Here is a 16,154-nt window from a genome sequence, read left to right as displayed (position 1 = left end):
GTTGTTACCAACACCAACGCCACAACAAAATAACAATAGCTCATCCAGTCACCTCACTTTGTGAGATCTTGCTGTGCTGAAACAGCTGTCTGGTGTCCCTAATGGAGTCAAAAAGAGGAGGAATTCCTGCCTATCTCCACCTGAAATGAGCAACCCCTTCTTCAGAAACTATTCCCTTCAGTTTCAGATAACCCCACAAGGGGAAAGATCCTCTCAGCATTTACCCTTTCAACCCCACCCCTCAGAATCTTAAATGTTTCAATGAGATTGCTTCTCAAATCTGCAATATGTTCAGGCCCAACATGCTCGACCTTTCTTCATATGTCGACCCTGTTTATCCCAGCGATCAATCTAGTGAAACTCCTCTGCACTGCCTCAAATGCGAATGCATCCTTCCTCGAAAACGGAGGTGAAGATTGGATGCAAAACTCTGGGTACAGGTCTTACCAATGCCCTGTAAAGTTGCATCAAAATTTTGCAACTTTGATACTTGATATATTGGTGTAATAAAGGCCAACATTGCCTCATTCCTTACTTGTACATACACGTTAACTTCTTGTGTTTCATGTACAAGGATCACAAGATCCGTTTTTTTTCCCTTTCCAAAGGAGGTTTATTCAGTGAATACAGCATCACATCATTATCATACTGCAGTATTCCATGATACCCAGTATTTACAGTCAATACTTTCAAATTATAACAGAGTCATCTCTATCCAGAACGCACTTGAGCCCCTGTGGCACCCAGTGGTCCCGGAAATCCCCCATTGCACCTGTGGATACCATGTGCTCCTTCTCCAGGGACACACGGGCACGGACAGAACCCCAGATGAAGGGCTGGGAATCAGCTCGGGCACAACCCCCGACTGTCCACCACCTGGACCCATGAATGGCCACCTTGGCCAGGCCCAGGAGCATACCGACCAGGAGATCCCCCGACCGACCCACCCCCACCCCCCGCACCAGGTGACTGAAGATCAGGAGCTGAAGTGCAGCCAAAACTTGAGAAGCAGCCCCTTCAGAACAAGGTCCCTTTGGTGCCACAACATTTCCTCGTACCACTCGATTTAAATTATAACTTGCTTTCTTGTTCTTCATTCCAATGCGATAACCTCATATTTCCCCAAATGATGCTCCATCTGCCAACTTCTTGCCCATTCAGCCAATCTATATTCTTCATTGATCAACCAGCATTAATAACCAGTCACTATGCCTTGCTGTGTGTGGGAGCTTGCTGTGCGCCACACTGGCTGCCATCGTCATTTTTGACTACACTTAGAGAAGGCCATCAAGCTGTATGGAGTTGGGGAACTACTTTACCAATAAGTCTGCCTTCCTTTCCCACTTGTACTAACAATCTACATCGACACAGACACCCAGTGCAAAAAGAACTGTCCACTAGAAGACAGGATGCAAGATAAATAATGGACATTACCTTTGGAGTGGGGATCCAGCTGTAATCTGATTCCCAAGTACACTACTATTTAAACTTTGAATCTTTGCCTACAATGCCTCTATAATAGGATATCCTGTTGTGTATTTTTAAATGAAAAATTTCTATTGTTATTGCACAGCTGATATGATTAAAGGAGGGCCGTTCTATGAGAAATAATTTGGGCAAATTTTTATTCGCTTGTTCCAGATTCATGTTTCATGGTGTCACCGGTGAGGAAAAAGAATAATGTTCGGCTCTGGTCCTTTGCAACTTGAGCATGAAAAATATTTTACCATCATTTTTCCTTCTAATAGACAAGTATTCAGCTTCGTAGAGGAACCAACAGATGGGAGCTGGGCTCCATAGATGGAATTTGGGCAGCAGGGGAGGAGATCCAGTGAAAGCGCAGAGATATTTCATTTTGTGTCTGGTGTTGAAGTCCAGAGTGAATAAGCACTTTTGACTCATGCTCTGATTCAACATGCATCACGGCAATGGATTTTTGCTTGTTTTTTTTTCCTGAAGGTACCAGACAGCTTTCGAATCAATGAAATGTTTTTGTAGTCTCAGCATTGCTTAATGTAGGAAAACAAGACAGCCAATTTAGATAGCGTCGCACAGTAAGGAAACAGGTCCTTCTAACCACCATATCCATGCCAACCATACAAATCCATTCTGCAGCACGCAGCCCATAACCTTCTATGCCTTGGCATTTCTAGTGTTCATCTAAATACATTTTAAATGTTCTGAGATTACCCACCTCCACCATTTGCCTTCAAGAGGAAAATTCTTCCTCAAGTCCCCTCCAGATCTTCTACACTTCACCTTACGACTACGGTCTCTGATTATAGACATCTCCATCATGAGGAGGAGTCTTCTACCAACTACCCTACCTGCCCTCATAATTTTGTATGTCTCTATCAGATCCCCTCTCAACCTTCCCCCCCCCATCCAGCATCTGCAGTCTCGTGTCTCCTGTGTGCTCCCTCCCATCCAATCTCTGCTCATCCCAGACATCATCCTCGTGAATCTCCTCTGTACCCTCTCTGACGTCCTTTCTATAGTGTGGCAACCAGAACAGCGCACAATACTCCAGCTGTGGCGTAACTAATGCTTTATACAACTGATACAGTCCAAATGTTTTCTGCTAAAAATTGTTTCTGTAAAGCCAAACCCCGAGTGACAGGGATCAGGTTTAAAGGAGGAGGAAAGAAAGCTGCAGAGCATGGAAAATGAATCATAATGATAAACCCTGACATTTAATCCATGCTGCATCCAAGGACATCCAGCTCACATAGGATGTTGTCTCATTTAAAGACTCACTGCTGTATGCAAGCTAAGCAAAAGGGACAAAGTCACATTAGAAAAACCTTCTCAATATGTTGGTGAAGGGAGAGGGATTTTCCCGGAGCAGGTTGTGCCCAAAAGAATGAAAGGTTAGATTAACAGGTTCACCGTGACCCTTCCAGATGGGCTTGGCTGCTTCCAGTCATTAAATAACCTGCTGAAAGAGAAGAGTATGACCCATCTCATTCGGGGGGGGGGGGGGGAGGGAGAGAAGGGGAGGGGAGGGAAGTGGGGGGAGGGAGGGAGGGAGAGAAGGGGGGAGGGAGGGAGGGAAGGGGGAAGGGAGAGAAGGGGGAGAGAGAGGGGGAGAGAGAGAGGGGGAGAGGGGGGAGGGGAGGGGGGGGAGAGGAGGGGGGAGAGGGGAGGGAAGGGGAGGGGAGGGGGGAAGGGGGAAGGAGGGGAGAGGGGGGTAGAGGTGGGGAGGGGGGAGGGGGAGGGAAAAACTGGATTACAGGGAGGCTCACAGACACCAGTGGGTATACTGGCAGCGAGAGAAAGACAGGCATGCAGACAGAGAGAAGAGGCAGACATGCAACGAGTGAGAGAAACAGAAAGTGGGGGGGGGATGTGTATACGAGCAGAGAGAGTTAAAAACATAGCTGGTAATAAAGAAAAATAATTTGTCACAGCCAACGAACGTACTCAACACTAATCATTAGAGTTCAGCAACACTATGACCACTTTGATCACTTTGCACTAAAATGGATTGTTTTGTTTGTTCTAATTGTGTTCTTTCTTGTAAAAGTTGCATTTAATTTATGATTAATTTATGTTTTTCTTGTGAATGCTACTGAGTTACAGGGATAGGTTGAATAGGTTAGGACTTTATTCCCTGGAGCACAGGAGAATGAGGAGAGATCTTATAGAGGTATACAAAATTATGAGGGATATAGATAGGGTGAATGCAGGCTTTTTCCCCTCAGGTCGGGTGAGACTAGAACTAGAGGTCATAGATTTAGGATGAAAGGTGAAATATTTAAGGGGAATATTTGAGGGAGAACTACTTCACTCAGAGGGTGGTGCGAGTGTGGAACGAGCTGCCAGTGGAAGTGGTGGATGTGGGTTCAACTGTAACATTTAAGAGAAGTTTGGATAGGTACATGGATGGGAGAGGTGTGGAGGGCTATTGTCTGGGTGCAACTAGATAGGACTAGGCAGGAAACCGGGCTGGCATGGACGAGCTGGGCTGAAGGGCCTGTTTCTGTGCTGTCGTGCTCTCTGACTCTATACGATGCTCTGTGCCTGTGATGCTGCTGCAAGTAAGTTTTTCATTGCACCTGTGCACACATGGACTTGTGCACGTGACATTAAACTCGACTTTGACTTTTACATGCTCCAAACGATATTTAATACTCTCAAGGGTTAATTTGCATAATTTCAATTTCAATGATGTGTGCCGGTAGCAAAACAGTTGCTTTGGCTGCTTTGTTTGATATGTCACAGTATGTTACACCGAGTGAGTGCTGTGAGGATAAGCACAGTCTCACTGCTGCTCAGTTGGGGAACGATGCAGTGGGTTGTGAACTGAAATAACCTGCAGAGGTTTAGCACATGAACCTGCGATGTTTATAGAAACTATGGATCATTTTCACTTTGTTCCTTGTTGAACAGTCTTAGAATCAAATGGCAAATTTACAATGAGGAGGCCCTTCAGCACATTGTCTTCCTGTTGTTCTCCTTCACCAAGGCTTGTGGGGCACAGGTCCTGCAACCACTTCCTGCCATCCGGTACTTTTCCCATGGTCTGTTATCATGTGCAACACTAAAGAGGCAGCTATTTGGCCATGAGGCGTCAACATTGAGCCAGATCCTGTCCTTTCCCATCATTTTCCATAGTCATTAAGAGCAGGAACACCAGTTAGGTCTGTTTTCCCAGCATGATCCAGGGCACGAAGGCCACTACCACTGCCTGCCTTAGCACACACCTAAGCCTCGAGGACATTACTGTCCCAACGCTAGCGGAAGAATCTTTAGCGGATCTTTGGTGGTTGATTATACTTCAGTTTGGGCAAATATCCCCAAAATGCTCAGTGAATTTCCAGTCATCCTTCACTGATTTCAATGTTTCTCCAAGTGGCAGAAATGTGCCACATCACCAGCCACTGCACTCAACTAGTAACAGCCTCCCAACCCCAAAAGTGAGCAGTTGGCAATGACGTGTAGGCTGTGAGCTGCCGGATTCCAAGATCTCCTGCCATCGAGGACATCTTCAAGAGGCGGTGCCTCAAGAAGGCGGCGCCTCAAGAAGGCGGCTTGCATCATTAAGTACCCCCACCATCTGGGACATGCCCTCTTCTCGTTACCACCATCGGGGAGGAGGTACAGGAGCCTGAAGACCCACACTCAGCGTTTCAGGAACAGCTTCTTCCCCTCCGCCATCAGATAACTGAAAAGCCCATGAACTTTACCTCGTTATTCCTCTTTTGCACTATTTTGGTAACTTATAGTAATTTTTATGTCTTGTACTGCACTGCTGCTGCAGAACAACAAATTTCACAACATATGTCAGTGATAATAAACCTGATTCTGATCTCCTCCCCTCACTCCTGCCCCACCAACCCAAAGTACTCAGTACTCATTGCAGTTGTCGTACAGGGACTTCCACATAGCCACTGGCTCAGGAATCAAGATGGAAATCATATGGATCAGCTATGCATGATGTTTGCTGCTGATCAATTCCAACAAACTCCATCTGTGATGCTGAACTTGTGCTTTACCTAGTACAAGTGCAGAGGAACCAACACTGAGATCAAAACACCTCCACATCAAAATGAATTACTAACCTACACTTACATAGCAGAAACAGGCAACTCAGCCTAACTGCTTGTGGCAACATCCTACAACACTTATCCGCACATCCTTCTGTTACTTTCACACTCTTTATGCATGGATACATGTGGTTTTTGGTTTAACCACGAAGTAGTTGAGATGTTTACAAAGTGAGTTGCTCAGCTTTTATCCTAGTTTGGACACTGTGGAAGAATCCCAGCAATGTGCACTCAACATTAACCCTTTCACTGTGAGAGACAATGGCTTGGAGAATGTAAATCGTATTCTCATTGTTCAATGTTTCTTTTCCTTTGTTTTGTTGAATGTAAGGCTTCTTTCTTTAGGGTTAGAGCTGGAATATTTTTCCACTCCAGTGGCCAGGAAGCAATTGGCAAGAAGATTAATCTGGAAACAGTTTAAACGGGACAAGGATTAATCTGGAAGCGGGTTAAACTGGAAGCGGGTTAAACTGGAAGCGGGTTGATCTAGAAGCAAATTACACCAGAATTAGATTAAACAATAAACCCGAGAATTAAGCAAAGGAAGATCAAAAAAAAATCAGAAAAGGAAAAAATCTTGTGAGAAACATAAAATGGACTGTATAAACTTTAAGAAATATGTCAGAAGAAAAACATTAGCCTTATAGACTGAGACAGAGGAAATTATATCGGGGAATAAGGAAATGGCAGAGACTTTAAACAAGTATTTTGCTTTTGTCTTCATGGAAGGAGACACAATAAACCTCCAGAAATAGTGGCAAACCACACACAGTGTGATTGAACCACTGAAAGAAATCAGCACTGGTGTATGACAATGTATTGGAGAAATTATTGGGACTGATAGGTGACGAATAGTGATAGGTGATTTCCCCAGGACCTGGTGATCTGCATCCCAAGGTTTTCAAGGAGGTGGCTGTGGAAAAAGTTGATGCATTAGTTATCATCTTTCAAAACTCCACAAATTCTAGAATGGTTCCTTCAAACTGGAAGATAGCAAATGTAACCCCAGTGTTAAGGAAGAAGGGAGAAAATAGAAAACTGTAGACCTGAGATCAGTAGTAGGGAAAGTAGTTATTATTTAGCAAATGATAATAGGCTAAATAATAGTTGGAAAATAATCTGGGCAAGACTCAACAGGAGTTGGGAAGTTGTGCTTGATAAATCTGTAAGGACTTTTCTCAGGCTATAACTAGCAGAATAGTTAAGGATGAACCAATTGATGTGTTTTTAAGCTTTCAGAAGGCCTTTGATAAGGTGCCACACAAGAGGTTATTAAAAAAAATTAATGCAGATTAGATTGCCAGTATCATCCTGGCAGGGATTAAAGATTTACTAATGGACGGGAAACAGAGAGTAGGGAAAAGTGGTAATTTTCGGGTTGCGAGGCCATTACTTAGTTAGGTGTTGTCGGGATCGGTGCTGAGTTGGTGGGTTAATTGTCCACTCTAGGGTGTAGGTGAGTGGCAGAATCTGGGGGGAGTTGATGGGAATGTGGGGAGAATAAACTTGGATTAGTGTAAATGGGGGCTTGTTCAAACTTGGTGGGCCGATGGGTCTGTTTCTGAGCTTGTGTAACTCTATAACTCCAAAACTGAAGCATTTTGTTTACACTGCCTCTCATCACTCTTCCCTCCTAAGCTGGTTTATTACTGGTATCCAGGAGTTCAAACATTGTTTTATTTTCCCTCAAACAGAAAGCAGGATCAGCCATCCACAACATTTCGCAACGAGATTGACAAATTAGCGGTGGTTTTGAGTAGTGCCCTCTCCCCACCTGGTATTCAACTAAGTCTGTCCAAACCCATTACATGGAGGATCCTCACAGTTAATGACATAGCTGCCATCCTTCTCTTCTTCTCTGCTTTCTGTCTTCCCAGATAACCTTCTGCCTGTGCCATCTGTCAACTGGCCTCTGCCAACACCACTCTGAACACAGGCGATCAGTGACTGTACCACGGAGAGACATGGAGGTGTTTGTGCGCCAACCTTCCAAGGAGCTGGAGTGGTTTAATAAGGCCTGAAGTTTATAAATGGAGGTCTCAAATACCAGGAAGCTTTGCAAAACCTTCAGTAAACGTAGTTGGAGCATTGTGTCCAATTCTGAGCACCACTCCTTAAGAAAAATGTGACAGGGCTATAGAAGAGGTTTACTGGACTAATTCCAATCTTCAAGCGGGTTACAGTATGGCTATAATTACAATAGAGAACCTGGATTTGTCCTCCTTAAAGCACAGGGAGTTAAAAGGAAGTTTGATAATTAAAGTCAATAAAGAAAGTGGTTGTTGAAATTTGCTGAGAAGTCAATAATTCAACAGTACAGATTTGAGGGAACTGGCAAAGTAACTGAATACAATATGAGGAGAAACAATACTGAATTTCAAATGGTCCAGAGAATCAATTAAAGAAAGCAGAGTCTGGGATGATCCCAGAATTACTTTGCATTTGCTGATGTCAGTTGGGTCTCAGTTGGTTCCTTCTCCCACCTCCTTGAATCAAAGATTCTGGTTTCAAATCCCACCCAGATATCTGAACACAAAAATCTAGGCTTATGCTCCAGTGCAGTAGTTCAGATTATTGCAGCGTATTTCAGATGAGACTTTAAACAAACAGCCCATCTGCTCTCAGGCTGATGTAAGAGATCCTCTGTCAGCAAGCAAATTATCCCTGATATTCTGATCAATATTTACCCCTCAGTGCACATCACTGACATAGAGAGCCCAGCTGTTACTACATTGTCATTTGTGGCAGCTTGCTGTGTACACATATTTCAAAAGGTACTTTATTAAAAGGATGAGAAAGGCACTATAGAAATGTATGTCATTCTTTCTGAGTTGACATTACAATGGCCAACTCTGCTTTTCTACAACTGGTTATGTGTCCATCAAGCTCCAACCTCTTTCCATTGATGAACACAGGGCAAGGCTGGAGAGATGACCTCATCGAGGTCCCCAATTTGGACAGAGAGCAGATCAGAAGGGGTTGCACAGGCTGCTTCTCTCTGCACTGGTAGATCATGGTACCATCTCACACTCTGGCCCTTGGGTCGGTTTAGGAGGTGGTTCAGGACTTTCTGGGTGATCCATTTTCCCTCTGATCCCTTCCTGGAAGTTTCATCACAAAGATCTCCTGCCTGCAACCACCTGGTTAACTAGTCTGTCTGTCACTGGCAAGGCCAGCATCTATTGCCCATCCCTTAATGTGGACAGCACAGTGATACAGCTGGTAGAGCCACTGCCTCACAGCTCCAGAGACCCAGGTTCAATCCTGACCTCCAGCGCTGTCTGTGTGGAGTTTGCACGTTCTCCGTGACCGCGTGGGTTTCCCCAGTGTGCTCCAGTTTCCTCCCACATTCTAAAAGATTGGCAGGTTAATTGGCTGCTGTAAATTCTACCACTCATCAACAGTGCAGGCAAGTAGGAAAATCTGGGAGGAGTTGCTGGGAATGTGGGAAGATTGAAAAACAAATGGGATAACTTTGAATGGGTGCTTGATGTACATCACGGCCTGATTCTATGCTGTCTGGACTATCTGGTGAATGTATTCCCACACTTTTGTTCCCAATGGTATTTAAACCAGGTGTAATATTATTAAACACAATTTTTGCTGCTGTGAATTTTCTCCCAACTTTGGTCACTGCACTGACCAGGAGATTAATTCCATTAGTCTCTAGGGCGAACTCAAGTCAGGATGGGAAGCCACTGATTCAGGCAAAGTTCTGCTGATCCTGTCTCTACCATGCTGTTCAATTCTAGCCAGGAACATGCATGACCCACGATCAGATGGAAGCCGAATCCTTTCAATGAAAACCAAGCTGCTTGTTTGTTCCTGCCTCCCACAGCACTGGTCGCACCTTCTCCCCTTCCCCCTCCCCAGAGAATCAGCAGAAATAAGCTCCCAAACACTAGAGCTTCATAGGATAAGGATGTCATAACCCTCCCCACCATCGAGGACGTCTTCAAGAGGCGGTGCCTCAAGAAGGCGGCATCCATCACTGAGGACCCTCACCATCCGGGAGATGCCCTCTTCGCATTACTACCATCAGGGAGGAGGTACAGGAGCCTGAAGACTCACACTCAATGTTGTAGGAACAGCTTCTTCCCCTCCGCCATCAGATTTCTGTACAGTCCATGAACCCATGAACTTTATCTCGTTATTCCATTATTTTTGTAATTTAAAGATTTTTTACGTCTTGCACTGTACTGCTGCTGCAAAACAACAAATTTCACATCACATGTCAGTGATAATAACCCTGATTCGGATAAGTATTCATTCCCTACCCGTTATCATCATCTAAAATAAATGGCTCGCTGTTCCATTTCTGAGGGCATTTACTGAGAGTCTAGAGTCACATAGAAGCCAGAGCAAGGAAGACTGTCAGATTTCCTTTCCTGTAGAACATTAGCGAAGCAGATGGGGGTTAAAAAAAACCTTAAAAAACTTTATTTATTCAGCACGGTAACAGGCCCTTCCGGCCCAACGAGCCCGTGCCGCCCAATTACACCCATGTTAACTACTAACCCGTACGTCTTTGGAATGTGGGAGGAAACCGGAGCACCCGGAGGAAACCCACGCAGTCACGGGGAGAACGTACAAACTCCTTACAGACAGAGACAGGACTTGAACCCCGATCCCTGGCGCTGTAATAGCATTACACTAACCGCTATGCTACCGTCTCACCCCAGTAGTCATCCAGTAATTGGTCAGTAGGGTCACTCCCAGAGTCTTCAGTTGCACCCAAGACCCTGAATGGATTTCTGTACATTTCCTGTACTGTCCAATTTTTGGAAGTGGAGGTGGGCTGGGTTGGTTAGTAGCAGTGGGCCCCAATAGACCTGTGGCGCATACAGGTGTGTATGTGTGGGGCAGGGAAGATGTCCTATGCTGGGTTGGTGGGGTAAAGACGAGTAAGACCAATGGTGAGAGTGGCTGGGGTGGGGGTATAAATTGAGGTCTCCATTGGAGGCATTGGCAGATCGGGAGTTGGGGGGTGCTGGAGAATCAAAGAGTCAAGGTCCTGGGTCTTGTGGGGAAGGGATGGAGATGGTGAGGATGGAAGGGAAGGGAGGGACGTCTCCACAGTGATCACAGTTGAGCATTGCACTGGGAGACAGATTGTCCTGGTGCTGGAAAGATATGGTCAGATTCCCCACCAATGCACTAAAAGCAATGTTATACAAGGAATGACATTGTACCGTGTATTCCTGGTGCAATTAGATGATGACACACTCGGCAGTGCCCAATTAAACTTCCCAAGTGAAGAGGAGTGACCCAGAAATGCACATTACTGTTGTCACTCCAGGAAAATAATTGATCTTCAGTCACATATTTCTCATTGCAAACAATTCAATTGAATTTCGAGCTGGATGGTGTTATAGTGGTGTTGGCTGAGGATGAATACTGAGGAGGACTCCCCCTTCTCATCTTCAAATAGCACCTCTGGACGCTTTACCTGAGAGGGTAAGGAGGGCCCCACCAAACGCCTCAGCCAAAGGATGGATGAGGAATTAAACAAGAGCCTGCAATCCTCAAAATAGCGCTCATGACAAGCAGTTGGAATAACACAAGAATTCCAAACAGCCATCCAAAATATTTACAGACTTCATTTTTGGCAGCTTTTCTGTTTCATGAACTTTTGCCTTATAGTGCTTCTGAGTGGTCATAAAAATCTCTGCCCGTGAAACTGACCTGATTAACTTGACCCATGTACGGCAGTCAGGAGTAAGTTATGATTTAACTTGCAAGGGTTGAAATTAATCAAATAACTGATGCCTGTAATGCCTGATTCAGCATATTCCAGCGATGTTACAACGGATCCAGGAGCAGAGAATACAACATTTCAATTACTGTGTGTGTGGTAGAGTTTGTGCATTTCCCATCTGGACATTTGGCTAAGGCACAATATCTGGAAAATGTTATTAAGAGATATAACTGCTTTTGGAGATCTAATGGGCGGATGTTTTACAACAGGGTAAATGTTACTGTCTCCTATCCAGGAGAAAACACAATTGCCTGGGCAAAAAGGTCAGGGAAATTGGAACGGAGATCAGGACCACTGTAAATCCACTCCCATCGGGAACTGGAGTCCCAGTCTTTGTGGCTTGATCATGGAAGAAACTTGGCTACATCACTCAATCAAGAACCACTCCCCCTTCATCCTCTCCCTCACCCACCTACACCCCTGGAATCAGGGTTACCAACCTTCCAGCATTCACTCCCTGAGCAATGAAGTGAGCAACTCAGGAAAGTCATAGGGCTTATAAAAAAGCAATACTCTTCGCTTAAAAACTCAGTAGGGTTTGGGGGAGGGGTGGTTGGTTGAGAATGGAAGGCATCTCAACAAGGTGGGATAACTGGAAGTGTGGGGTCATGGTACCTCCCAAGGAGCAAGAATCTCAAGGGCAGGCTGGAGAAACCACCCCACACTTGCCCCTGTCCCTAGCATGCAGGTGTCAATCAGGAACTTTTATTGACAGCCAAAGGGTTTGATGTTCATTTCCCTGCACCTCTCACTGGCATCAGGACCTGGCCAGGTTGTTTGCTCTAGCTCACTGGTGGGAAACACATTCAAGACGGAGACTGATAAACGGTTACTTATTAAGGGAATTGAGAAATACAGGGATAATGCCGGAGGGTGGTGTTGAGGTAAAAGATTACCGGCGATTTTATTGAAGGACAGGATGGGCAGAAAGGACCGAATGGACTACTTTGCTTCCATTTCCGATGTTCTTATGCCAGCAACGGATGGGTGGCCAGTGAGACTGTCAGGAAGATCCTCCCCAAATATTTTTATTGTACTTCTCTCTGAAAGATCTTAATGCAAACACAAGCCCAAGTAGAATAACAGACCAACCCTCCCATAAAACAGCAACAGCGTTTGAAAAGTCAGAGAGTCAAACAGTGCGGAAACAGACCTACTGAGTCTGCACTGACTATCAAGCATCCATTTCTACTAACCCCACCCTAATCCCATTTCCTCCTCCCCACATTCCCATCAACTCCCCCCAAGATTCTACCACTCCAGGAGCAATTAGCAGTGAAAAATTAACCTGCCAAATCACACGTCTTTGGGATGTGGGAGGAAGCTTCCAGGATATATCTGCAGCATCACAGGGAGAACGTGCAAACTCCACACCGACAGACAGCACCGGAGGTCAGGACTGAACCGGGACACTGGAGGTGTGATGCAGCAGATCTACCAACTGTGCCAACCTGCTGTCCTAACGTCTGTTACCACCACTGTAGAATTCTGCCTGTGCAGTCAGATAGCCAGATCCCACGGAACATGGTAATTGGTTTATTATCGTCACATGTACCGAGGTACAGTGAAAAACTTTGTTTTGCATGTCGCCCATCCAGATCATTTCATCACATCACATCAGTACATCGAGGTAGCACAGGGGAAAAGCAATAACAGAATGCAGAATATAGTGTCACAGTTACAGAGAAAGTGCAGTGTAGACAGACACTAAGGTGCAAGGGCCATAACAAGGTAGATTGTGAGGTCAAGAGTCCATCTTATTGTACAAGAGGTCCGTGAGGTGCCGAGCTGTGTCCACAGCTCTCTGCAGATTCTTGTAGTCCTGGGCAGATTAGCTGCGGTACCAAGCCATGATGCATCAGGATAGGATGCTTTCTATGGTGCATCTTATAAAAATTGGTGAGGCTCAATAGGGACATGCCACATTTCCTTAGCCTCCTGAGGACATAGAGGTGCTGGTGAGCTTTCCTGGCCGTGGAGTCTACGTATTACGTTAAAATTACAAGTAAGGATTAATCACCTATCAGTTCTGACAAAGCGTTACCACAAGGCAACATGGATTCAAACAGGACCGTCCTGACCAGCATTTAATATACAACAGCGAACAAACATGAAATCTTTCTACTGCTTGCCAGTATTTGCTGTGTGAAAACTGAAAGACTTTCATTTCTATAGTGCCGTGCATGTCCCTTGCAGAATGTGCTGGAGTGCCTTCCTGCCACCGAAATGCTTCAGAAGTGCAGTCGCTGCTGCAACGAAGAAAGCACGGCAGCCATCTGGCGCACAGCAAGATCCCACGAACAGCAATAAAACAAGCGGCCAGATAATCTGTTTTGGTGATGCTGATGATGGGATAACTCTTGGCCGGCACAGCAGCAACCTCCCCCCGTACAGTAATTTCAAGAGCATTTCAGAGGCCGTGTTGGACTCTGTCGGAGACATGGGAAAGGCACTGCAGACATCTAAAGTTCTAATCACTGATTCAACGCAACAGAAAAAAAATTCACTTGGGGTTTCGGGGAACTCTGCTGCAATGAGAAATTTTAATACTCAGTGGAACTGACTCATTTGAATTTCTTGCCTCTGTCCAGCTAACAGTGGGAGCTGGCCCTACCAACACACACACACACACACACACACACACACTCCATGTTCATGGGTTACCTATCCAGAGTGAGGAGACAATGCTGGCAACCATCAACCCCACCCCCTCCCCCATCCTCTTACCCCCGACCCCCAGACCCTCTGCCACACCTGCTCCCCCTCAAATGAGTCCATGAAGGGTCGAGCGTGAGGCAGCCCCTGACCTCCTGCAGCATCCCGACCACCTCACGTAGTGCGGGAGGGAGGCAGTGCCCAGCACCAGCTCTCTGCTGCACTCCCACCGTCAGATATCCGCACCGCCAGCAAACAGGGGCTGCAACCCCTCCCCGGAGCCCAGCATCCCCGCCGGCTGCAAGACTTCACAAATAACAGCACAAAAAAAAATAAAGCAAACATTCATATCTCCTCGGCTTACCTTTGTGACAGTCATGCAGATTTTGTTTTTGTCCGTGTGCTGGGAGGGGTGAGCGAGTGCAAGGAATCCTTCTGCAAGATCTGGCTGTGGAGCTCCTGGGATGAGCTGTGTGTGTGTGTGTGTGAGGACCGGTCCTCTGCAGAGGTTAGGGACAGCCCAGGAACTCTTTCCAATCTGCTTAACCCAGCTCAACGTTGCTCGTTGATGTCCGTGATGTCAGCTCTCATTTATAATGCATGAGCTCTTCCATAGGAGGCTGGAACCCGGGAAATCTTCACAGAGGGAGAGAGGGAGGTTGTGTGGGTAGCAGCTTGGAGACGCACAAATGAGCAGGAAGTGGATTCTTGGCGGATCATGGCGAAGCGGTTCCTTTCACCACAACAATACCACGTTTCAGGGGAGAGGGGGAAGATTCTCAGTGACAGTGGGGAAGCCTGGATTCTTTGGGGGGCAGTGGCTGCAGCGGTGGGGAAGCAGGGTTAGCAGAGCAGCCTCCCCCGGCTCCTCACTGCTCTGGATTAATATTTTACACCAGGCTGGCTGTGGTCTGAATGTGAAGGGTGCTCAAGGTTGAAGCGAGTTTGCAGCGTACCCTTGCCAAATCAGTTGATTGGAAACTTTATTTGCCAGACCCGCAGACAATGCGGTACATTGTGGAGCCCGCAACCGTCTGATTAATTGCTGGTGATAGCTGGCCGTTTCTTAGCCCATAATAGGTTTGATGCTCTTTTAATAAATCTCTTCCTGTTGTGTTTGAGAGCCCCGCTCGCTGCCTGAGCTTAACGGGCTGCATTTAGTCACTCCACCAGGCAGGAAACAGACCCATCGGCCCATCAAGTTGGTGCCAACCGCCAAGCATTCAGATTCAGATTGGTTTATTGCGGTACACACACCCGAGTGCCATGGAATTCCTCGCTGGCGCGAAGCTCACAGAGGGAGCAGTGTACACGGCAATAGTAAATGCAGCGAGGAGCGCAAAACAACAGAATGGTGCAAAGATTGCACTGCAGCCTGAGGTAGCGCAAAAAGAAATGTTATAATGACGATGATCGTAGACATTAAGAGTTCGAGAACGTTACATTAATCCATTTACATTTAATCCAGTGGCATTCTCCCACATGCCCATCAACTTCCCCCAGATTCTGTCACGCATAGAGGACAGTACAGCACGGGAACAGGCCCTTCGGCCCACCATGTCTGTGCCACCATTATGGAACATAGAACATTGCAGCACAGTACAGGCCCTTCGGCCCACGATGTTGTGCCGACCTTTTAAACTACTCTGAGATCAATCTAACCCTTCCCTCCCACATAGCCCTCCATTTCTCTATCATCCATGTGCCTACCTAAGATTCTCTTAAATGTCCCTAATGTATCTGCCTCTACCAGCATCCCTGGCAGCGCATTCCACACACCCACCACTCTGTGTAAAAAAACTTACCTCTGATACCTCCCCTGTACTTTCCTCCAATCACCTTAAAATTAGCCATCGTGTTAGCCATTTCCACCCTGAGGAAAGTGTCTCTGACTGTCCACTCGATCTATGCCTCTTATCATCTTGTACACCTCTATCAAGTCACCTCTCATCCTTCTTCTCTCCAAAGAGAAAAGCCCGAGCTCACTCAACCTATCCTCATAAGACATGCTCTCTGATCCAGGCAGCATCCTGGTAAATCTCCTCTGCACCCTTCCTAAAGCTTCCACATCCTTCTATAGTGAGGCAGCCAGAACTGAACACAATATTCTAAGTGTGGTCTAACCAGGGTTTTATGGAGCTGCAACATTACCTCACGGCTCTTGAACTCAATCCCCTGACTAATGAAGGCCA

At 46.1% G+C, this 16,154-nt stretch overlaps 1 protein-coding gene across 2 annotated transcripts in view; it reads right to left on the bottom strand.

Moving 5' to 3' along the window:
- Window positions 1-14,783, bottom strand: part of coro2ba (coronin, actin binding protein, 2Ba) — a 159,038-nt gene extending 144,255 nt beyond the window's left edge. The window contains exon 1 of one of the 2 annotated variants that reach the window (XM_052040328.1): window positions 14,327-14,783. Coding sequence is in view for 1 of the 2 variants with exons in the window: in XM_052040327.1 (XP_051896287.1) it covers window positions 14,327-14,341 (15 nt within the window). In the remaining variant the exon portion in view is untranslated. The remainder of the gene's footprint in view (window positions 1-14,326) is intronic. The other variant, XM_052040327.1, reaches the window with a different exon arrangement.
- Between the last annotated feature and the right edge of the window lie 1,371 nt (window positions 14,784-16,154).

Source organism: Pristis pectinata, chromosome 28, assembly GCF_009764475.1.
Source record: "Pristis pectinata isolate sPriPec2 chromosome 28, sPriPec2.1.pri, whole genome shotgun sequence".
Lineage (NCBI taxonomy): Eukaryota > Metazoa > Chordata > Chondrichthyes > Rhinopristiformes > Pristidae > Pristis > Pristis pectinata.
The sequence above is the reverse complement of the archived record's forward strand: the minus strand, read 5'-3'. Positions and strand labels throughout refer to the sequence as shown.